Consider the following 24425-nt stretch of genomic DNA (forward strand, 5'->3'; position numbering starts at 1 on the left):
TTCAGAACTTTATTAGAGATAAAAATGTCAAGTTAAATAGAAAATTCAACCTCTGTCTAAATATTAGGAATTTTTCCTAATTGATGGCTCAGAAACCTTGCAATTGAACTTATCATTTGTGTATAAAATAAATTTCCTAAATATAAAGAAAAGAGAATCACTTTAACTTTATGGGCCATCGAATGTATGTTTATCTATAGCTATACATAGATGCTCACACACACCTACACATACACACCTATATCACATAGGTTAAAATAAGATAGCTAGTGAATTAATGTTACAAGATGTTTTATTTCTCTTTGCTAGAGAATTTTATTCTTCTTTACACAGTTTTCTCCATCTCAAGCAGAAATACATAGCTTTCATTCCTGGCTGGGTTAGGATGATTCATCTTGACTTTCTCTTCCTAGCCCCATTGTTTCTATGTTAGGCAGAAACTTGGAAGTTTGATTTTTTTTTTTTTTTGGAGTAGACAAACTAGACCATTTTTTACTTCATTTTTTTTTTTACCTAGTCTCAAATCACTGAATAGATGTTGTCTCTGACAAAGTGAGACCTGGGAAAGACCTTAGCTTAAAAATGCAAAGGTCTCCCATTTGGGATCATCTTCAGTCATCCTGACCTATCTTGCCACTGAACTCAGATGGCTATGAAGGAGAAAGTGAGTCTTGTGGTGGAGGGAAAGAGATAGAAATTGGCTGTTTTCCAGCATTTCTTCTGTCTTTTTCTTTGTTAAGAACAAAAACAGCAACAACAACAAAAACAACAATCTATAACCATAGTAGGAAATTGCAAGTATGTTTTATTATAAAAAACAAAGGAAAGAAGCATTTCATAGTGCCTACAGTGTAGGAGACATTGTGCTAAACTCTTTAAAAATGTTGTCTCGTTTGATTCTGACAACAACCTTGAGAAGTAGTAGTCACAAAAACAATAACAACATATCTTCAATATACCTAGGTTGGTTCAAGGGAAGGGAACAGAGTGTCCTCCATCACCAAGACAACATGTACTATTTTTACTAGTGTCTCATGGGGTCCAGATCTCAAGCTCTTGTTGGAGGTCAGGTTTGGGACCCTGGAAGAAGTTATGCAGACTCATGGAATTTCATTGTACTTTGAGGATCTGGATCAGTTAAAGGTGGTCCATGAAAAGGTCAGGAAGTTACAAACTAATCATTCACAATCATTGAAAAAAAAAACTACCTACTATGTGCTCAGAATACTCCTAGGCACTAGGGATACACAGACAAAAATAGAGATACATTTTATATCTGTATTCTTTTATTAATTCTTTATTATTTTATTTACAGAAAACAGTTATTTTAGCCACCTGGATAATAGTACATAGAACATTAAATTTTTATTTTTATTTTTTTTAAGACAAAGCAGAATATTGACTTGTTTTTAGTAACTTAGCGCTGTCTTTGGTGACTTATTCCAGAACCAGGAATATGTTTATAAATGATTAATAACCTGACTCTTGAAAAAAAAAGTCCTCATGACACACATTTAAGTTTAATCTGTGTTATTAATATTTTATAAATCCTAGATAATCAACAAGACAATAAATCAAATCCTGATTTGGAGCTATTATTGATTTCCAAGGTATAAATGCTTACACTGAAAATTTAACAATCAGTTCTTCACTCTCCTGCTCAGGATCTTTTCTATCCAAATGTATTAAAAATGTAAATGAGATCTTAGCAAAGATCTTTATTTATATAGCATTTAATGTTTGCAAAGCCTTTATCTTTATCTAATCTATCTATATGTGTATGTATGTGTATAAAATCTTTTTTTGTACTTTGTGTACATATATATATATATATATATATATATATATATATATATATATACATACACACATACATTTACCTATCTCTATTATATAACACCACCCTTCCTATACTTTCTAACTTCTCCTTGTTCAGTAGAGTTCTGATTGTTATGAACATTTCAGTCTAACGGAGTGTCTTCCTCTTCCTAGATCTCCAATAGGAAACAAAATTAGCCAAGCTTTGCCCTCACAAAAAAGGGGACAAACTGGCCTTGTTGGGGGTATTTCAGAGCTAAGGAGACCTGGCAGCCTATGATGTCCATCAATGTCTAGGAATCTTGGGATTTGTTCTTCTTAGGGTAACAGAACCAGTGGTAAGTAAGTAGTAAGTAGTAAGCCCCTCTCCTCAATCTTATTCTTCAATTCCTGAAGGATGAGGAGAGAAGCCTGAAGTTGTGAGGACATCATCTGGCACAAATGATCAGACCATTACAGAGTCTTCTAGGTTCCTTTGGGAGAGCTTGAAATTGGAAAGGAAAATGGCGCTCATAAACTCCATTGTATGCCCAGCTGGTGGACCAGTGTTTGCCGTTTGCCCCACTGCTCCAAGTTAGGGGTCAGTGGCATTTTATATGTTTTGGCACATCCCAGATGACTCACAGCTCCACTTACAGATAAACTGGAAGGAAAATATGCAAAAGAAATTATTCCACGATTTTTGTGTGTTTGCCCAGAAATGGGCACAATTGTGATCGTCATTGTCACTGCTTGGTTTCCCAATGGCCCAGAACCTGCAAAGAGAGGAGATCATTGAAATGAGAAGGCTTAATCCTTCAAGTTCCCAGTGGGTCACCAGGGAATAATAAAAAAAATTCCCTCTCCTTGGAGTGAAGCAGTCTTAGGGAGGCCCGGACTCCAATGTTGTTGCAGCTTGGGGTCTCAATAGTGCCCCCCTATCCTGCCCACAGCCAGAACTTAGAAAGACTGGGGCACAGGAGATGAGCTTCTAGGGACACAGTTTCTAATCTCTTCTGAGGATTACCCAGAGGATTGTTCCATCTACCATCCTAACCTTTGCTGTTCCTGGGGTCACACACACACACACACACACACACACACACACACACACACACATCTCCAACAGTCTCTCTGGAGCAGAAAGGGGCAAGGGAGAAATCAGGGGGACTGGACTCACTCTTTGCTTTTAGCTTTATCATATGGGGTCCCATCAGTCCACTGCCAGCCTGAATCATTTTGGTTGCTCAGTCCAATCCAGTAGTAGGTACCATTGGCTTTTTTATACAGAAAATTCTATGGAGTGAAAAGAGTATTTTAAGGGTCAATTTGTGTGTTTTTTTATGTGGAAGTCTGCACTCATGTATGGATTGTGCACTATTATGTGTGTTCCAGTGTCTGTGTGTACATGTGTATATGTGTTTGTATATGTACATATATGTGGATGTGTGTGTAGGCATGTGTGTTCCTCAAGCACACCCTGTTTCTGCATCTCTACCTCCCCTGTTTCTGATCTATCTTTCCAGAATGACCATTTATTCAATAGGGCAGAGACTAGCACACTAGACCTGAAGCCAGGAAAACTTGAGTTCAAATCCAGACTCAATTACTAGCTCTGTGATCTTGGGTAAGTCAATTCATCCTTATCTGCCTTGGTTTCCTCAACTGCAAAATGGGGATTATAATAGCATTAAAAGTTGTGAGGATTTTTAAAGCACTTAACACAGCATAGGAACTATACAAACAATAATTGTGTTATTCACCAATCTTAAGGTCCAATCAAATCAGCCTTTCTATCGTTCTTTGCAGGTGACACATTTCCCATCTCCTGTCTTTGTATTGACTGTTCCTCATAAATGGAATGAACTTCCTCGTTCTCTCCATCCCTTAGAATCCCTAGTTTCCTTCTCACTTCAGCTCAGATACCATCTCCTCGATTGGATTTGTCCTCCCTTCTTGGGTGTTTGGGTTCTCCCACCCCACCCTGAAAGCCAGCCTATACTTATTTTGTAAATATTTATATTTATCTTGCACATGTAGCAAGTTACCCAGTTACTCCTGCCTTTTCCAAATACTGACTATGGGACTTTGGGCAATAAGAATGATATAAAGATACATAGCACCTAATGTGTGCCAGCCACTATGCTAAGTACTTTACAATTATTATTTCATTTGATCTTCACAAGAGTGTGGGAGGTAGATACTATTATTATTCCTATTTTATAGATGAGGAAACTGAGAAAAAAGGTAAATGACTTGCCCAGGTTCATACATATAGCCTATGCCAGTGGTCCTCAAACTTTTTAAATAGGGAGCCAGTTCACTGTCCCTCACACTGTGGGAGGGTCGGACTATAGTGAAAACAAAAACTCACACTCTGTCTCCGCCCCTCAGCCCATTTGCCATAACCCGGCGGGTGCATAAACATCCTCAGTAGGCCACATCTGGTCCGTGGGCTGTAGTTTGAGAACCCCTGGCCTACACGTCTCCATGTGTTTTCAATAAGCCATAAGTAAATGTGAGACTATGTCTGGGTCCCTCATAGCCTGGCAGAAAGGTAGAGTGAGCTGCCCACCGATGCCCAATTCACTGACCTCTCTGCCTCCCACTTCCAGGACCAGCAAGGACGGCACTGACCTGCTCTTCCACTGAGGTCACTGAGGTCAGGTGGGAGCCCCTTGACATACAGTACTGCTCAGCATCATTCCAAGACAGTTTGCCACAGGAAAAGTAGTAGAGATTTCCACCATGAATAATGTCACGCTCTGAGATTCTCTGAATAAGGATCTCTTGGGGAGAAAGAGAAGCAAGAATGAGGAGAGAGAAAGAGCAGATCTGAGCAGGGTCTGGCCCTACCTCTTAGCCCTGAAGAAGGCAGGGTACAAACCACTGATCCAAGCTTGGTCAGTACAAGTCAGAATTAGACTATCACTGTTTGAGTAGAGGTCTTTTGGGGTCCAAGTATGTTGGGGGGCTTTTGTTGGGTTAGGGATGAAGTACTTTTCACTCCTTCCATTTTTCTGAAGTAGCCAGTAAAGTGAGGAAGCTAGCAGAGGAAGAACAGGTGGTCTGCATCTCAGATACATTTCCAAGTGAGACTCAGCTTGAGTGATGAAGGGACCGGGCAGGGGCTTGGAAGTCAGTGCAGAGGGTGTGGGGAAGGGGAGGACACTCACGGTTTTGCAGTTGTAGAGCTGCGTTGGAGACCTTGGCCCTCTCAATTTGGTCATTTTTCCCTTGAAGATCTAGAATCACAGGGACATGGCTTTAGAGCGATGGAAGCTTACAAGAGGGGGTTAGTCAATAGCTCAGTAGCAGAGAAGGCCCTGGAGCAGAGAATTGGGAACCAACTGCCATCCTAGACTTTGCAGCTGAAAAGGATGAACTTTCCACTTGGGTCTTAAGAATGATCTGAAGCCATCTAGATTTTTGACTGGAATGGTGGATTGAATCCGGTTCCTTAGTTCTTAAAGAGGCACACACAATCTAATTGAGGGGAAGAAGGAGCTCAGGTATGGAACCACCAAGAAATGGTGTCAGAGGGATAAGGTATGAAAGCAAGGAAAAAATAGGGTTTAGCTGGGGCCTAGCAGGGAGACATCAAGGAGGGCCATTGAGGCGTCTTGGATCAGAAACTGGGGATGAAGCTGCTTACTGTACTGACTATTGCAAGGACTAAGGAAGCATCTAGAAAAGCTCTATTCTTCTACCAACTTCCCTTCTGGGTGCCTGGAATATGCTCCACTCGTTTTTTACATCTAGGATTTTAGTAATAGAGGCGGGTCATTAACTAGACTTAAGCATTCATTTAAATTAAGGCTGAGACACTATTAGCTATTTTCAAACTGGAAGCTCCTATTTATTGTGATTATATTCCTAACTCTTTATTCAATTTAAACTCCATAAAGCATCAGAAGAGGGATCTCATTACATTATCTCTAGATTTTTAGGAGGGGGGAGAGGAGGAGGAAGAGGGAGACAGAGACAGAGAGACAAAGAAAAGAAAGGAGATAGGGACAGAGACAGGGAGAGAGGGAGGAAAGAGAAAAAAGTAGATACAGAAACAGAGAAAAACAGAGAGATAGAGAATGAGAGAGAGACAGAAACAGAGAGATGGAAACAGAAACACAGAGAGAGATAGACAGAGACACAGAGAAACAGATGGAAAGAAGGAGAGAGAGAGAGAAAGCATGAGAGTGACAGAGAGATAGAAGAAGTAGAAGAAGAAAAAGAAGAGGAAGAGGCAGAGAGGGAGGGAGAGAGAGACACAGAGGGAGGAGAGGAGGGAGGGAGGGAGAGAAATAGAGAAAGAGAGACAGAGAATGAGAGACACAAAGAAACAGAGAAAGATAGAGACAGAGAGAGATACACAGAGATAGAGATACAAAGAGACAGAAAGAGAGAGAGGGAGGAGGGAAATACAGAGATAGAGACAGACAGAGAGACAGAATGATAGAGAAAGAGAAAGACAGAGACACAGAGGCAGAGACAGAGAATTATTGAAACAGTTGGCTGATTATTAAAAATGTAGAGACAAAGTAATAAAAAGGAGAGGGCAATAATGATTATCAGCCTGATAAATTATGCCTATCAAATTACGACCTATAACCCTCAGCTTAACATTCTATTGGGAGAAACACCATGTTAAACAGATAAGAGAGACAACATGGTGGTGAAGAAAGACGGAAAGATCTGCCTCTCCAGACTAGGATTGCTGCCGTCCTATAAGATCCTGGATCGTTGGTCAGTTTCCGGGTCCTATTTGGCCAAACCAACCTCCTTGTCATTTCTCTCACATGACTCCGGTTTCAGAGCCTTCCTAGGGCTCATCTCCCATGCCTGGTACACACCCTCTCCTCTTAGAATCCTTTCATTGTTGTTCAGTCATTTTCCAGCCATATCTGCCTCTTCATGACTCCATTTGGTTTTTCATGTTGTTGTTTTTAGCAAAAATACCAGAGAGGTTTGCCATTTTTTCCCCTCTGGCTCATTTTACAGATGAGGTAACTGAGGCAAACAGGGTGAAGTGACTTTCCCAGGGTCACACAGCTAGATAGCTTCTGAGGCTGTATTTGAACTCAAGTCTTCTTGACTCCAGGCTGGTGCTCTGTGCACTATGGTACCATCCAGCTGCCCATAGTCTTCACTTCTTTCAAGGCTCAACTCAATGCCATATCCTACAGATCTTTCCTGATCCCTCCTCCACATACTCGGGACTTCCCTCCACACACACAACCCCAAATTACTTTGTGTGTTTGGTTTACATTAAGAGGTATTTGTTGTTTATACTGATAAAATATCAGCTCCTTGAGGGCAAGGATTCTCAGTTTTTAATTTTGCATGCAGAATGCCTGACATACAATAGGGGTTTAATAAGTGATTGATCTATTAGAATTCCATGTGCCTTTGACTTTTTTTAATCTATAAGAATGAGCAGAAGGGGTGTGTCTATGGAGCCCGGATCATTCTCTACTCCTATGTCAGCCTAGACTTTGTTCCCTCCCACCATTTTCTCTGGTGTTTTGCCCCATAATGATGAGAGAAAGAAGTATGGGACATGCTGGTAAGATGAGAACTTACAGAGAATAACCATAACTTTAAGAGCAGTAGCCAAGGCAAGAACCAAGAGTGACAGGACAGTTTGGATGATCCTTAGCTTCTTGAAGTCTGGACAAGAGAAAGAAAGAAAAGGATCATTAGCAGGGTCTGGGGGCCATGACCTCCAAGGACAGAATCCACCCAGCATTTCCACTAATTCCATATCTGGACTATAAGGTCAGAATTTTAGGCCTGGAAGGGGTAAACTAAGCTGATTCCACCTTCATTTGACTGATGTGAAGAATCTTGCCCAAAGTCACAGAAATAATAAGTAACATAGGTGAGGTTTGAATAGTAAATGGAATTTGGATCCAGGTCCCTTGAATCCAAATATAAAGTTCTTTCCACTAATTCACAATATCTCTAAGATAGACCAAGGCCCAGGTTTTTGTCAGAAATTATGTATCTATCCAGATAACATACTTAACAGCACTGGGCAAAACTTAAATGCAAAATAAATGTAACTACTATCGTTATATTTTGTTTCCTCTTTATATTTGTATCTGATTCATGTATGGGATGACACAGTTACCTGCTATCCTTCAGTCTTTCTCTATTTTTCCTCTTCTCAAAAATGTCAATGGCTCTCTGTCTGTTACCTTGTACATCATTCTCATTCTCAAATCTTAGCCCAAATTATCCCCCGCCCCCTCAGTAGAGTTTATGCTCCAACTAACCTGGACCACTCTTTGCTACCGGCCCAACTCCCTGCCTGAGTAAATACAGCAACCTCCTGGCTCAGTGCCTTTTGTTGTGTTCTCCTTATCCTTGAGACCACCGCCCTTTTCATTTCTCATTGAAGTCCTAGCCATCCTTGAGAAGTCAACTCAAACTTCCTTCTCCTAGAAGCCTCCTCCGATCTCCCCTGTTGCTGACAGCCATTTTTGCCTCTGCAATCCCATGATCCTTCATTGTGCACCTCTAGGATGCTTTGGTTCTGGATTATAGTACAGTAGAGCTTCTCATAATTGGTGTTTGATCCCTCACTAGACTCAGAACTCTACAAGGGTCATGTCTTACCATGACTTTTGGATCTCCAAACTGCCTAGTCCATTGTTCTGCACACAAGAAGTGCCTTCATTCATGCAGCAAATCTTTTAATGAAGTATTTCTTGTAGTCAGAGCAATTAGTAAGCACCTTCAGTGTGCAGGGCTCCATGCCAGGGCCCCGGGGGAAGAAGGAAGTTTGGAGAAGACCTAATTCTCATCTTTAAAAAGTGGGATAATACACAAACACAGACAACTGTATATCATTAGGGTCATTGAAAAGTGTCTCACCCTCCAAATATTTGTTGAATAGAATTGAGACTACTATAATTACTGTCCCATCTCTTTCCCTGATATTACCCACTTAGGTCTTCATGTCAATTTTTTTGAGAAAGCTAATCAACCTGCCCAGGAATACACAAGTATCCCATGATGTGACAGAGACAGACAGAAAGACAGAGTACTGGGTACTGTAGAGACAGAGAAGAAGGGAAATCATATAATGACATAGTGGAAAGAATTTTGATTCTGGAGTTGGGAGTCTTGGGTTCAAAACCCACCTTGGGTGCCTTACTAGTTGTGCGATCTTATTTAAGTCACTTCACCTTTGTGTCTCATTTTCCTCATCTGTAAAAGTACGGAACTTTATCCGTAAAAGTTCTGAACCTCCCTTAGAAAAATATGGAACCTTTTGGCTTCTGAGATCCTTTCCAGTTTCAGATCTTGATCCTAAATAGAAGGCAGTGTTGTTGCTCTCAAGGAGCACCTCATCTCAAGGGTATAGGAGAGAAGAAATACTCATGTATCATCATATAAGACTCTAGAGGTTGCTAATCCCAACTTGAAGCATAGTGGGAACTAAGAGCTGGGGAAGAATTGCCCTCTACTGGACAAGTCACTCATTCATCAGTGAGAGAGTGAGCATGCTGGATCCGGATCTGACTGGTGGAGTGGTTGCAATGGCTAGAACAAGAAAAGGACCGTGGTATGTTCTAAGGATGATGAGAAAGAGCCTTCTTTGGCCAGGGAAGGTTCCTGATGAGGGCCAGTGGCAGCTAAGTTGGAGCCATGAATTATAGGGCCCATAAAGCTTGCATAGGAAGTTTCAGTTCTATTTTATAGGAAGAAAGTAGCCAGAATCTGTAGAGAAAGGAAGTGTGAGGTGTTAAAATGATCTGGGGTCTCCTTGTGTCCACTCTTCCCCAAGGAGAGCAAGATAAAGCAAGCAGATTGCTCTAATTAAGTAATCTGATTTGCTATTTGTTTCTGGTTGTTCTAGTTTGTCCCGATTCTGGTCCAACTCCAGAATTTCAGAAATGGGGAAATGATGAACATCCAGAGTTCCAAAGTTAGGGCATGGGAGGGGCTTGGATGTCATCTTTCTCTTTGTGTACAGCTAAAGAAACTGAGTCCCCAAATAGCTAAATGATTCCATCTGTATTGTGTGCTTCCATCTTGTATTTACTGCTAAATAAATTTAGCCAAACTCTCTCCTGCCTTCCCCTAACTGCATTACAATGATAGACCATATAAGGGCTAGGCAAATACAGGTACCTTGCAGGAGGAAAACATGGACAGATCTAATTAAATAAATGTGTTTGCTTATTGATTGAGTTTTGCTTTTATTTGTGTTGTCATGACAATATCTTAATATCCAAATAAAGGCTCAACAGATCGCAGCAGTCTATTTTTGGAAAAGGAAAGGGTCAGCTATGAAACATTTTGGTCATGAGCCTTCCAGGATGGAGCAATCATGCAGAAGATATATGTGGCAAACTGCTACACCAGTCAGCCATCAGGACAAGTAAAGGGAAAGACCCCAAAACATGGACCTTACTTCAAACATATATAAGGGGCAAAGAGGATTTTGCTGTGACCTAAAAAGGATGTGTGATGGTAGAAGTGAAAGGGCTGGAGAAACAGATGTTTGCTTTCCAGGTTGTCAGGAAAAATGAAGTGTTCCTTGAAAGGATATTAAAAATGCTTTGAGGAAAAACCCTAGGAAAAAAAGGAGGTGAGAAGGCACAAAGAAATTCTCACCTATGCCACGGGATGGGAGGGTAAAGGAATGACACACTGGGAAGGAAGGGAAGAAGAAATAATTCTCACCTTCTGGATCTGATAGATTTAAGGCTTTTTCTGGAGAGGGGAATTGAGCTGTTTCTGGAGAAAGAAGCTTCGTGATGATTTAGAGCGTGATCCTCAAACTTTCTAAATAGGGGGCCAGTTCACTGTCTCTCAGATTGTTGGAGGGCCAGACTATAGTAAAAACAAAAACTCACACTCTGTCTCGGCCCCTCAGCCCATTTGCCATAACCCGGAGGGCCCCATAAACGTCCTCAGTGGGCCGCATTTGGCTGGCGGGCCATAGTTTGAGAACCCCTGGTTTAAAGTGATGATGATTTCAAGTGAGTAGTAAGGGTCAACAGGAGAAGACATGAAGCAGGTGGTTAATATTTCCATTCTAACAGATATATTTTTTCCTCATATAAACAAAAGAGATTCTTTTCTTTTCATGACAAATATCTGGGTCATGAAGGAGAACTTTTGGAGACCTGTCAAATGTCATAATTACTACATACTTCCAGTGTTCTGTGTAGGGACAAATAAATTCATGATACCACCAGAAAAAAAAAAAACTTGGAAGATATTGTTAAGAATATGAAATTCTAAAAAGAAAAGAAAAGAAAAGAAAAGAAACAAACAAAAAAGAATATTAAATTCTAGGGAAAAATACTGAAGCTTCCTCTTATGTTTAAGTAAGATATTGCCATGCTGAATATTAGTAGCCTTTGCAGCAGAAGATCTCAAGACATTTCTCTTCCATCAATTTAAATGCCTATTTTCAGGAGCCAAACATTGCCCTAAAAGTCTGACTCGGGTCTGAACTTTTAAGTAAAATCTTTGGTTTAGGGGATTTCTGATCAAGTCAGGCTATTTAAAAATTCATGAAGAAGGTTGGATTCTGGTGGTGTTTGTTTTTAAAGTTGTTCCTATAAATACAATTAGATTAGGAGCATGATGCTATAAACCATCAAGCCATAAAAATGGCTGTGAGATTTTGTTTATTTTCATGAGAGTTTCAATGCTGTGATTTGGCAGAAAGAGAAAGTGCCTTGTATTGTCAGTACCCCTTCAGTCCTGTAGTTTTTTACTTTGGGTTCTCTAGATAACCCTGATTGCTAGCATTTAGGGAGTAGTTGAAGATGGGCAAAGCACTTTACAAATATCACATTTGATTCTCACACTAACTCTGAGAGGCAGGGGATTTTTTATTCTTATTTTACAGATAATAAAACTGAGGCAAACAGAGATCTAAGGATTTTCCCAGAGGCCAGATTTGAATTCAGGTCTTCCTAGTTCCAGGATCAGCACTGCCTTAGATTTTGATGACAATGTAAGAATCAAGTCAAATTAAACATTTATCAAGTGCTTGTCAGGCAAAGTGCTAAGTTCTGAGGTTACAAAAAAGGTGGCAATCAAGGTCTGTCCTCAAGGAGCTCACAGTCTCACAGTGAACACAATCCAAAAAACTACATATAGCAGGATATATGCAAATATATAATCACAGATGGAAAACACTAATATAAGGAAGATCAGGAAAGACTTCCTGTAAAACAGGGGATACCAGCTAAGGTTTGAAGGTAGCCAGGAGTGGAGATAATGAGAGAGAGAACATTTCAGTCATGGATTATAAAAAAGTTATATAATAGGACATATGGACAGCTAGATGGCCTAGTGTATTAATAGAGAACTGGGCCTGGAGTTAGGAAGACTCATTTTCCTGAGTTCAAATGTGGTCTCAGACACTCACTAGCTATGTGAGCCTCTACAAGGTCTAGTCTCTAGACAAGGGACTTCACTCTGCTTGCCTCAGTTTCCCTATATGTAAAATGAGCTATAGAAGGAAATGGCTAACCACTCTAGTATCTTTGCTAAGAAAATGCAAATGGGGTCACAAAGATTCTAGAAAACTGAAAATATGTTAGGAGGCTCTTGTGTGAGCAACAACAAGGCTCATATCATTGTGATCTAATTAGAGAAGATTAAGTTGTGAGAACACTGAGAAATATAGGAAGGAGCCAGATTACAAAGGGCAAACATTTTTGGAAAGTATATCTCAAGTATCTCTGGAAAAATCTTATTTTGCATTTCAGAAGAAATTTAAATAGTTTTTTCTCCTCACTTGTCATAAGGAATGAATCCCAAGTTGAATCTACTTAAAAAGCAGAAATGTTGATTAATTCTAGGAATACCTTTCTATCCATCAAAGTGACTAGATAATGCTATACTAGGCTTTAAAGGAATGAATTAAGTACATTGGAAAATGTGAGTTTCTATGATGAGAATGAAACATTCATTTTCAGCTCTGTGTGTCTTTTTTAAAATTGCATTTAGTATTTTATTTTTCTTAAGTTACTTGTAAAAACAGTTTTTAGAATTTGTTTTTAAAAATTTTGAGTTCCAATTTTTCTCCCTTTCTCCCTCCTCACACTTCTTTCTCCACTGAGAAGGCAAACAATTGCCACTTCTGGGTGTGAAGCCAAGATGGCAGAGTGATGCCAGGAAGCTGCTCGAGTGCTCCCAGTTTTCCTCAAAAACCACATGAAACCGAGCCTTTGAACAGTCTGGCAGAATGAAACCTCTCTCCAGCTCAAGATAGCCTGGAAAAACTTCAAGAAAGGTCAGTCTCATGGGGGTGAAAAACGGTGCTGAGCCTAGCTCAGACAGACTCTGGGAAAGCTGGTGAGAGGGTCTTGATCACAGAAAATCAGCAGCTAAGACCCTCAGTCATGGTTTGATAAGGAGCAAATCAATAGGGTAGCCTCAGTCCCAGCTCAGAAAGCAAATTCTGGGAAACCAGGCTGCTTCCTGAAAAGAGCAGTCAAAGCTAGCCCCTGAGCCAAGGCTCAAAGCTGCAAGGAATCTTGGGACAACTCTCCCTATATTCCAAGAGCAGAGCTCAATCACGAAAGTAAAAAACAAGGAAATACCAAAAGAAAAGGAAAGAAAATGAGTAAGAGACAGAAAAGAAACTCTACCATAGAAAGTTACAATGGTGATTGGGAAGACCAATTTAGACAAGGACAAAATTCCATAGAGAAAAATCTCAAAGAGTGATATGAATTTGTCTCATACCCAAAGAGGCTTCTTGGAAATGCTCATAAAACCTTTAAAATGCAAATAAGAGAGACAGAAGAAAAAATGAGAAAGGAAATGAGAAGTATGCAAGAGAGAGTCAGCAGCTTGGAAAAGGAAGGAATACAATTATCTGAAGAAAATAAATCCTTAAAAAAGTAGAATTAACCAAAAGGAAAAAGAGATGCAAAAGCTAACTGAAGGAAATCACATATTAAAAGCTAGAATAGGACAAATGGAAACAAATAACTCTGTGAGACAGCAACAATCAATCAAACTAAAAAGAAATAAAAAAAATGGAAGAAAATATGAAATACCACCTTGGGAAAATAGCTGACCTGGAAAATAGATTCCAAAGAGACAATTTAAAAATTATTAGCCTACCCGAAGGCCAAGAAAAAAAAGAGCCTGGATAGCATTCCACAAGAGCTCATTAAAGAAAACTTCCCCAATATTCTAGAAACAGAGAAGGCAAACAATTTAATATATAGATTACACATATATACTCATGCAAACCATATTTACATATTGTCATGTTATGAAAGAAAACATAGACCAAAACAAAAAAATGTCAAAAAATAAAGTAAAAAAATGCTTCAATTTGTATTTAGACACTATCAATTCTTTGTCTAGAGATGGATAATATTTTTCAACATAAATCCTTCAGAGTTATCTTGGATCATTGTATTGCTAAGACTAGCTAAGTCATTCATAGTTGATCATCTTACAATATTGCTGTTACTTTATGCACAGTGTGTTTCACTTTGCATCAGTTCATGTCTTTCCAGGCTTTTCTGAGAGCATCTTGCTCGTTATTTTATATAACACAATAATATTTCATCACAACAACATAGCACAATTTGTTCAGCCATTCCCCAACTGATGGGCATGCCTCAATTTCCAATTCTTGGTCACCAGAAAGGAGCTGCTGTAATGATTTTTTGATATAAAATTCTTTTCCTTTAAAAAAATCTTTTTTGGATACAGACAATAGTGGTATTGCTAGGTCAAAGGATATGTATGGTTTTATACATCTTTAGGCATAGTTCCAAAATGCTTTAAAGAATGGTTGAATTAGTTCATAACTCCATCAACAATGCATTAAATGTGAAGGTGAAAAACCTGTCTTCTCTATTTCCATATCAGGTTTCTATGATTGGATTCTTTCTCCTTTTCATGCTCATTTTTAAAATAAAAGCTTAATAATGTAAGCATCTCTGATCCTGGGGTGGTGGGAGATTGTGTCTCTGGGTTTAATTCTTCTCTCTTCTCTGACCTGGAACCCCAAACCAAGAACTCCACACTCCTGCAAGTGCCTGCAGTCAGCAACACCCCTACCCCAATGTGTCTTCACTCCCATAATGTATGCTAGTTCCTTCTTGCCCAGGGTTGAGTCTCAGCAGCATAGCTAGACCTGATTCTGAATCAACTGAGTTTCCCTTAGTCCTCCCAGACTTGAGACTCTGGACTCCTCATGCTGTTTGAGAGGTGAAAGCTGCTATTCACATTCAGAAGAGGACATTAAAGTAAAAAAAAAGCTTAAATGGATACCTGCCCATAAAAGAATTTATAGAAGACTTTAAAAATCAAGTGAGAAAGCTTGAGGAAAAACTAAAAAAAAAATCCAAAAAAAAAAAAAAAATGAAAAGAAAGTCAGCCAACTAGAAAAAGAAGATACAGAGACTTAAAGAGGAAAATAATTCTTTGAAAATTAGAATTGGGCAAGGGGAAGCCAACGAAATTATGAGGGACTAAGAAATAATAAAACAAAATTTAAAGAATGAAAAACTAGAAGAGAATGTGAAACATAAGAAAAACAACAGATCTGAAGAACAGATTAAGAAAAGAAAACAAGAATAACTGGGCTACCTGAAAGCTGTGACCAAAAAAAGAATCTTGACACAATAAAACAAGAAATAATCAGAGAAAATTATTTTGAAATGATAGAATAAGAGGGGAAAGAAGAAATAGAAAATAATCCACTGATCATCACCTCAAAGAGATCTTACAAGGAAAACACATAGAAATGCTATTGCTAAATTTCAAAACTCCCAGATTAAAGAGAAAAGTTTACAAGAAAAAAAAATCTCAAATGTTCTGGAGATACAATTAGAATTGTACAGAATTTATCATCAGTTACAATAAAAGACTGCATGTTTTGGAATATTATTATCGTTAAAGAACTAGTCCCTGCTACCAAAAATCTATCCAGCAAAATTAAACATAATATTGAATGAAAAAAAAAGGAAATCCAATGAACTCAAGGATTTTCAGGATTTTGTCTCAACAAATCTGAATTCAGTAGAAAATTTAGCATATAAGAGCCAACATCAGAGATTAATTTCAAGGGACTCAACAAGAACAAACTGTTTATGTTTTATATGTGGAAATGTAAACCATATGTCTAAAATTGACATCAGTAATTGGATAGCTCTAAAGAAAGATTGAAACAGAGCTGAGTATAATCTGATTCTAAAAAGCAAAACTGACTAGAAAAAGGCAAAAATAGTAATTACGCAACATGAATGAGATGCAGAGGAAGAAACAACATAGAGGTTGTGGATGGGACAAAAGGCTTGGTAATTCTGAAAACCTACTCACATAAGAAATGAGCTAAAGGTGGATTATAGTGGAGTGTGTAGATCTATGGTAGTGGGACAACATCTATAGCTTAATGGGAATAGGATAAAGAGGGAGGGGTAAAGGGAGATATAAGGGAGGGGGGAGGTTAAGTAATACTTGCCTTGAGAAGTTACAGAATAGAACTAAAGTAGTAACAAGAATTAGTCATAGATTTTATTAGGGGGAAAATAGGGCTAGTTATCATTATCTCAAATAAAGTGAAATTTAAATATTCAATCAAAAGAGAAATTGACACATCAGTCATATTAACTATATATGTCTGTGTATGTGTGTCTGTGTTATGTATACATAAATACATATGTATATGTATGTGTGTGCATGTAGATATATGTTTGTGCGCATATAGATATATGCATTTTTATATGTATTCAAGGTGTATATGTGTGTGTTTGTGTGTATGCTTGATTGTAGCTTGCTTCAGGGAGATGGGAAGAATGAAAGTGGAAAAAAAGAATAAACTAAAAAGCACACAGCAGAGAATAAAAGAATATCCTTTAAGGAAATAAAAAGAAAATGGAAGGTCATGAATATAATGTCTTCTGTTATTATGTATGGTCTCTTGAAATGTAAATGTATTGTATTTTATTTTAAATCCCCCCTATTGTTCTGCTGGACACATGACAATGTGTTGTCTTGCTTTTTCTTTTTTTTGCCTTTTTTCTTTTTATATTTTTTATTATTTTATATTTAGTTTTAAATTTAAAATGGGAAAAATGCTTGAAAGTCCTCTTTTTTTTGTTGAATATTAATTTTTCCTCCAAAGAACTATACTCAGTTTGCTGGGTAGGTGATTTCTTGGTTGTTATCCTGGTTTTTTGTCCTCAAGAATATTGTATTCCAAGCCCTTTGATTCTTTAATATATTATCAGGATTGTGGCTCCACATATTCTCTCCTTCATCTGGAGGCTCTAGAAAACTCCAGGGAGTTTTCATTTGGGGATCACTTTCAGGAAGTTATCAGAAGAGTCTTTCATTTGCCATTTTACCCTCTGGTTCTAGAATATCAGGGAAGTTTCTTCATAATTTCTTGAAAGATGATGTCTATGTTCTTTTTTTTTATCATGTCTTCCAGAGAGTCTAATAGTTTTTAGCTTACTTCTCCTACATTTATTTTTCAGCTCGGTTGTTTTTCCAATGAGATATTTCTCATTGTCTTCTATTTTTTCATTCTTTTAGTTTTTTATAGTGTTTCTTTATTTCTCATAAAGTTATTAGCTTCCATTTGCTCAATTCTAATTTTAAGGAATGATTTTCTTAAGTGAGCTTTTCCTTTTGGCTAATTTTACTTTTCAAGGAGTGTTTTTTTCTTTAGTGAATTCTTATGCCTTTTTTCATTTAGTCAATTCTGCTTTTTAAGAAATTCTTCTCCCAATTGGCTTTTTATTCTTTTACCATTTGGATTTTTAAGATTAAAAAAATAAATAATAGCCTTTTATTTTTCAGAATACATGCAAAGATAATTTTTAACATCCACCTTTGCAAAACTCTGTACTCCAATTTTTTCTTCCCCCTTCTCCCCTCCCCTAGATAGTAAGTAATCCAATATAGGTTAAACATGTGCAGTTTTTCTTTTCATATTTCCACATTTATCATTCTGCACAAGAAAAATCAGATCAAAAGGGGAAAAATGAGAAAGAAAAAAATCAAGTAAGCAAACAACAACAAGAAAAAAGGTGAAAATACTATGTTGTGATTCACATTCAGTCCCCATAGTTTTCTCTCAAGATGCAAATGGCTCTCTTCATCACAAATCTATTGGAATGGGTCTGAACCACCTCATGTTGAAAAGAACTACATCTATTAGAGTTGATCATCAATCAAATAATCTTGTTGATGCTGTATATACAATGTTCTCTTGGTTCTACTCACTTCATTCAGCATCAGTTCCTGTAGGTCTCTCCAGGCTTTTCTGAAATACCCCATTGATCATTTCTTATAGAACAATAATATCTCATTGCATTCATGTGCCACAACTTATTCAGCCACTTCCCAACTGATGGGCATCTACTCAATTTCCAGTTCTTTGCCAATACAAAAAGGGCTGCTACAAACATTTTTGCATATGTGGGTCCTTTTCCTTTTGTATAATTTCTTTGGGATACAGGCCCAATAGAGACACTTCTGGATCAAAGTTTGATAACCCTTTAGGCATAGTTCCAAATTGTTCTCCAGAATGGATGGATCAGTTCACAACTCCATCAATAATGTATTAATATCCCAGTTTTCCCTTCAACATTTATCATTATCTTTTCCTGTCATCCTAGTCAATCTTAGCAATGTGAAATGGTATCTCAGAGTTATGTTAATTTGAATTTCTTTAATCAATTTCACTTTTTAAGTATTTATTTATTAGTAGTAGTATTTTTGTGTTTTCTTTACCAATTTGTTGATTCTTTTTTGTCAGTCTCATTTTTCTTCTGAATTTTTCTTCTATCTCTCTTATTTGATTTTTAAAATCTTTATGAAACTCTTGGAAGACCTGAGGTCTTCATATTTTTCCTTGGAAGTTTTGGATTTTGAAGCTTTGACTTTGTTATCTTCTGTATTGTGTGTGTGTTTTAATATTCCTTTTCACCACAGTAACTTTTCATAGTCAGAATATTTTTCTGTTGTTTGCTTATTTTTCCAGTTTGCTTCTTTTAATTCTTTGTTAAAAGTGGGCCCTGCTTCCAAGGTGGAAGATGTATTGTCCTAAGCTTCAGTGGTTTTCTCAAAAATATTTCTAGGGAACTGTGAGTTTTAAGTTCCCAAAGTGGTATAATCTAAGGAGATGTATGTTTATGCCTTTCCTGATCTGTGTGCTGGTCTGGGAGTGATCACAAGAAATTTTTTCTTGGAACTGTTACAAGAATTCCTATTTCACTATAACTTCAAGCTCTTGTGTGATAGTGCTCCTTTTAGCCCTAAGACTGACGCTCAGATCTGCAACCCAGATCTAGTAAGAGCAAATCAATAGAGTCCTGCCTCCCTACTAACAAAAAGATCTCTACAATCTCTTTCTGACCAGTTATTCAACTGCCTTCTTCTCTGTCTGGAAGCAGCTGCTACTGCTCTTGATTTAGTGGCTCCCAGAATCTGCTCCTGGTTTGCTGGGGTCAAGCTGTTTGACATGACCTGGCTTGAATTGGACTCCGCTCTCACACCTGTGTGACAAACCTTTCCTGCTAACTTTCTAAGTTGTCTTTGGCTGGAAAATTATTTTACCCCATCTTTTTGTGGGTTCTACCTTTCCAGGAATTGTTTTCTGGAATTTTAAAAGATGTTTGGGGGAGAGCTAAGGTGAGTAGTTGCCTTTTCTCTGCCATCTTGGCTCCACCTCCAGTCTTGTGTATCTTAATTAGTCTCATACAATTGTTCTATGGTGCCAAATGATTCAATCTTTAGGTGGTATTTTAGAATGTACTCTCATACTGTATAGTCATTTGAAATTAGCTAAGCATGGTGCAGATTTTACTTTAAATAAAATGTTAACATGAAAGAGAAAATGAAAAGCTTTTGACTAAAGCTTAGATGAGGCAGAGATAATGGGAGGGAGATCACTTCCCCATAATTCAGACACGTTAGAGAGGAGGAATTATAACACAGGAAGAAGAAAGGTAGATGAATTAATTAGAAAGCAAACTCCAAGAAGAGGGCCATCAATAACACGCTCTGTTTTCAGATGTCTAAAAATAAATCTGGGGAAATAAGAAGAGATAGTTCATTGAGTATTTGAAGGTGCAAAGCATCTTATCTCTCATTTGTTCTGTACAATCACCCTGTAACACAGCTACTACCATTATCCCAATTTTACAGATGAGAAAATTGAGGTTCAGAGAGATGAAGTGATTTTTTTCCAGGGCTGCACAACAAATACATGCCTAAGAAAGTATTTGATTCCAGATTTTCTTGCTCCCCAAACTGATGTTCTATCCCTTATGCCACCTAGCTATTCCAAAAGAAGTACAAAACATCCTAGGAGAAGAAGGAAAATTTGATTTCCTAAATATCTATGAGGCTTGGTGGAATGATTTTTGTAACTTGAATTATGTCTCTGAAGAAACAAAATAGATATATGGTCTGATAATAATGTATAATTGTTATACATTATACACTTTGAGAAAATAGACCCTTTGAGGAAATACAGTTACTCAGGGCAAGAAGTACAATAAAGGAAGAACATTTGAGTAAAAAGCGAGGAAGGGAGAAAGAGATGGATTGAAGGAGAAATGAAATGAAGAACTGGGGAAATATGACATATCTAGCACAGATACATGATATTCTAGTGACTGGGGACTTCTAGCATCCTAATGTTTGCTGGTGCTCTGACTCTACCCAAAGTAAAGTAGTTGGTAGATATATGACTTCCCTAAATGATAATTTCATGCTCAAAAGTTGGAGGAAGTGACATAGGGAACTGCTATTATGGGCCTGATCCTAATGAAATGATGGAACATTACTGAAATAGAAATACAGGAACCTTGAGGGCAAGGGATTGTAACATCACAGAGACAGAACAGGAGAGGAGAGGTCAGCCAATTTGGAGGGGGCAGCCCTCAATGTTCAGGGAAAGAACAGAAGTCGAGACTTTTCTTCAGTGACATAGAGGGCAAGAATTAGAACCAGGACTCCTCCCCCACCCTGCCCCTCTCACCCCATCCCAGGCTTTTTGCCTCCACTGCTAGGGATCTTGCCAGCTCAGAAGGCTTCCTTTCCAACACAAAAAACTTCTGACACAGAACAAAAACAAGGGTCCCAGTATATCTAAGAAGTCACTAAACCCAGCCCTCTTTTCTCCCTTACCCTTTAAGGGGGCAGCATGGTACAATCATTAGAAACTAGCCTTGAAATTACAAACATTTGGATTCAGGCCCTACCTCTGGCAAATATTGGACAACTCATTTAGTCTCCCAATAATCAAGGCCAGGGGGATCAAATGCATGCCCAAGGGGTCCACAATACTCTCCCAAAAGGAGCTAAAATGGATTAAAACATAATTGGGGAATATTCAACAAAATTATAAAAAAAGAGAGAATATAGATAATGTTCATATGTGTGTTTTCTATGTAAAAATACAGCCTTTGGGGATCCTCATGATCTGGTCTGATGATCCTGGAGTTTGATATCACTTCCCTAGGCAACTCTCCAAGATTGAGCTACAGAGAAAGGACCAATTTTCATTTCTAGACCTTCTGTATCCAGGAGTTGCCTATACCATTGAATGTCAGGTCTAATGTCCATCACTATCCTTTCCTCTCTACACAGTAGATTCCTGGCTGGCCACTGGGACTAACTCCCCTGCAGTCACTCAAACTCTCAGGCTGACCCTCACAAACCCTCTTACTCTTACTCACTCTAGGATAGGGGTTCTCAAACTACAGGCCGTGGGATGCGGCCTGCTGAGGACGTTGATGCAGCCTGCTGGGTTATGGCAAATGGGCTGAGAGGTGGAGACAAGAGTGTAAGCTTTTGTTTTTACTCTAGTCCGGCCCTCCAACACTCTGAGGGACAGTGAACTGGCCCCCTATTTAAAAAGTTTGGGGACCACTGCTCTAGGATCTTTCCCTTTTTCTTTGCCTCAGAGAGAAACTTCTGCCTCTTAGAGACAACTCTTTAGTGAATCAGCTCTGAGAAAGACACTTTCCTTTTCTGGGCCTCAGTTCCTTAAAATGTTCCTGGAGTAATGTCTCAAATCTCTAGCTTTGGTGTATCTTGAAGCAAGGAATTTCCTTTCTCGGAGCTTCTTCCGTCAACTAAGAATGTCTGATTTTCAATTGTACTAGTTTATTTCAGAGCTCAGCTCAAGTGTCACCTCCTACCCAGCTGCCCACAGGTGCTGGGACCTTCACTTGAAAGTATTTTGTACTTTATTTATATATAATTAGGTGATTCTTTGTTTATTTATACTTCTCTTCAATATTACCCAGATTGGAAAGTCAGAAGGTGGCTACTTCCTACCTCCGGGTAGTAAGAATAATTCTGAGAAGTTGGTTTTTTTCTTAATACTTTTGTTCACAAGCCCCCATCCAGTATGCTTCCTTTTGGTTGCCAGCCAATCACATTTAATTAGCTTTTATAAGAATCCTAGTAAGAACAATTGGCACAAAAACACTCTCCACCCCAATACAACTTTCCTGGGGGGAGTTGGCTCAAACATAAATGGCTAAAAAGTAACTCATGGTTCTTCCTTATTAGGGGCTTTTTGGTCCTCATTGTACCCTCATGAATCCTCCTGGGATGATGCTCTATGTTAGGTTGTGAACCACTGTGCCTTTGTACAATCCTTAGCTAAACGTCTTTCTTCTTATTCCTGAAAATGCCTTTTCTTGATATGGCTATTTTGTCCTTTCTCAGATCTGGGATGGTCTCTATGGTGACATGGTCAATGTAAAGGTTGTGGTGGAGAATGTGACATTCCCTTTGAGATCACTTCCTCCACCCCACTCCCTTGATGCTCTCTGGTTCACAATCAGGCACAGGAATTCTTTCCCTGCAAGAAAGGGGGAAGCTGGACTTTTTCCTTGTAGAACTCCTTTATCTCTTACACATAGGTCTAGATGTGGGTTTAATTTTTTCCAGTAATCTGAATACAATTCCCTTTTAGAACCATCTAATTACATGTGGTGACTCGGAGCACTTTACTTCTCCCAGATTGATGAAGAACTGATTCTTAACAACTTTGATTGATAGAGCCAGTTCAAAAATCTGGGCTCCCTGAATCCACATTAGTTCTGCTTATTTGGATATTATTTCCAATCATGCAATATATAAGGTTCTTGATTTCAGGAACTGTTTCATTTTTCTCTTGACTCCTCTGATTTAACACAGAGCCTGAAACAAGATAAGTATCACACATTGAGGGATCAATCTAGTCAGAGTCATAGAATCAGAGAATTTAAGAGTTGAAAGGTATCCAAAAGGTATTGCCACTAAAACACATATAACAATTGGCTATTCATCCTTAGCATGAAAAATGTGATGGAGGGAGGACCGTCAATGGGTCTCCCAGTTGCCCATTCTGGAACAACAGTCATCATTAGGAGGAGGTTTTTTCCTGATAACAGACTTGAATTGGATTTTTTGAAATTCACATCTATTGGTCCTGGTTCTGTAGCTTAGGATCAAATAGTATAAGTATCATTCCATCAGCAGATTAAGGTTTTAAAGACTTGAACCCAGCTGTCATTCATCCCTCCAGTCTTTTATCAGCTAAAAATCCCTAATCCTCATATGAAATAGACTCAACGTCCTTCAGTATCTTGGCTGCCTTCCTTGGAATAATCTCCCACTGTTCAATTTTCTTCTTAAACTTTGGAGTCCAGAACTTTATATAGTTCTGGCAAGGGCCAAGAAGGACTATCCATGTTATAGATAGAAGGAATTCCAGAAATCTTCTCATCCCAGAAACAGGATATCAGAGTGAGAAAATACCTTAGAGACCCTGGGGTTCATTACTCACTCATTACTTCCCTATTTTACAAATGAAGAAACTGAGACCCAAAGATGACTCAGCTTGGACCTAGTAGAGCTGGACCCAACATCAAATAGATTACTCTAGGCTCATCTTATGCCCCGAGTTTCTCTGGCTACTGGGGGCTGTCTCGTCTCCTTTATTGGAATTTGAGGGCACAGGCCAAACTTCAGCTTTCCTTTCTTTTTCCTCGAGAAGCAAACTTAATAGCCTCAAAAGTACAGTCCTAAGGATGAGGCTCATGGGAATGAGGCTGCTTGGTCCAGTGGATAATGGATTGGGTTGATAGTCAGAAAAATCTGGGTTTGAATTTCACTCATTGACACGTTGTGTGACCCTGGGCCCTAACTTCCTCACCCATTCTATGAGAGGACTGGGTTTAGTGACTTCTCAGATAGATCTTCTGGTTCTCCAGAGAATTGTCCTTTTCTCCACCCATCCCAGGGATGCCCCACGCCTCACCTCTTTCAGTCTGAGGTGCCATGTCTTGTTTTCTGAGATTCTCCTTCTGTCTCTCTTGTCTTCTTAAGAGCAGCCCGGTCTGTGGGAGACCTTCCTGACTCTGGGTCTTGGTTGGAAGAGCAGAACCCTTGCCCTCATCAGAGGAATAGAAGAGGAAGTGATAGATTTGGACATCTGCCTCCCTTATTTCCTCCCCATTGTTCCTGTAGAAACTTTATAAATCTGGGGTGGGTAGGCCCAGAGACAGCATATTTCTCCATCCTCTTTCCCTGAGTCAGAAGGTTTTCTGATATATCACAACTGAGAAACCACAAGAGTCTGGAGCCAGTGGATGCAGCTTGGTAGGCAG

The 24425-nt window shown here is 38.7% G+C and overlaps 1 protein-coding gene across 2 annotated transcripts; it reads right to left on the reverse strand.

Annotated features, from left to right (window-relative positions):
- Nucleotides 1-1851: 1851 nt before the first annotated feature.
- LOC141553150 (C-type lectin domain family 4 member K-like) lies at nt 1852-24202 on the reverse strand. Of its 2 annotated transcripts, XM_074284988.1 has the most exons (6): nt 24077-24202; nt 7378-7464; nt 4974-5042; nt 4435-4586; nt 2978-3093; nt 1852-2573 (listed from the first exon to the last, which is right to left on the reverse strand). In XM_074284988.1, exons 1-6 carry the CDS (start codon nt 24096-24098, stop codon nt 2411-2413), a joined length of 609 nt encoding a protein of 202 aa, XP_074141089.1. In that variant the 5' UTR covers nt 24099-24202; the 3' UTR covers nt 1852-2410. The 2 variants fall into 2 exon arrangements, with proteins under 2 accessions (XP_074141089.1, XP_074141090.1); XM_074284989.1 differs by lacking the exon at nt 7378-7464.
- Between the last annotated feature and the right edge of the window lie 223 nt (nt 24203-24425).

Source organism: Sminthopsis crassicaudata, chromosome 2, assembly GCF_048593235.1.
Source record: "Sminthopsis crassicaudata isolate SCR6 chromosome 2, ASM4859323v1, whole genome shotgun sequence".
Lineage (NCBI taxonomy): Eukaryota > Metazoa > Chordata > Mammalia > Dasyuromorphia > Dasyuridae > Sminthopsis > Sminthopsis crassicaudata.

Bases quoted from the DNA above. Each gene is read 5' to 3' on its own strand.
- LOC141553150 (XM_074284988.1), bottom strand. From the start codon at position 24,098: ATGGCACCTCAGACTGAAAGAG. The intron at 4,587-4,973 runs GTGAGTGTCCTC...TTTCTCCCCAAG, and splicing joins AGCTCTACAACTGCAAAACC to AGATCCTTATTCAGAGAATC. The intron at 3,094-4,434 runs GTCAGTGCCGTC...TTCACTCCATAG, and splicing joins TGACCTCAGTGGAAGAGCAG to AATTTTCTGTATAAAAAAGC.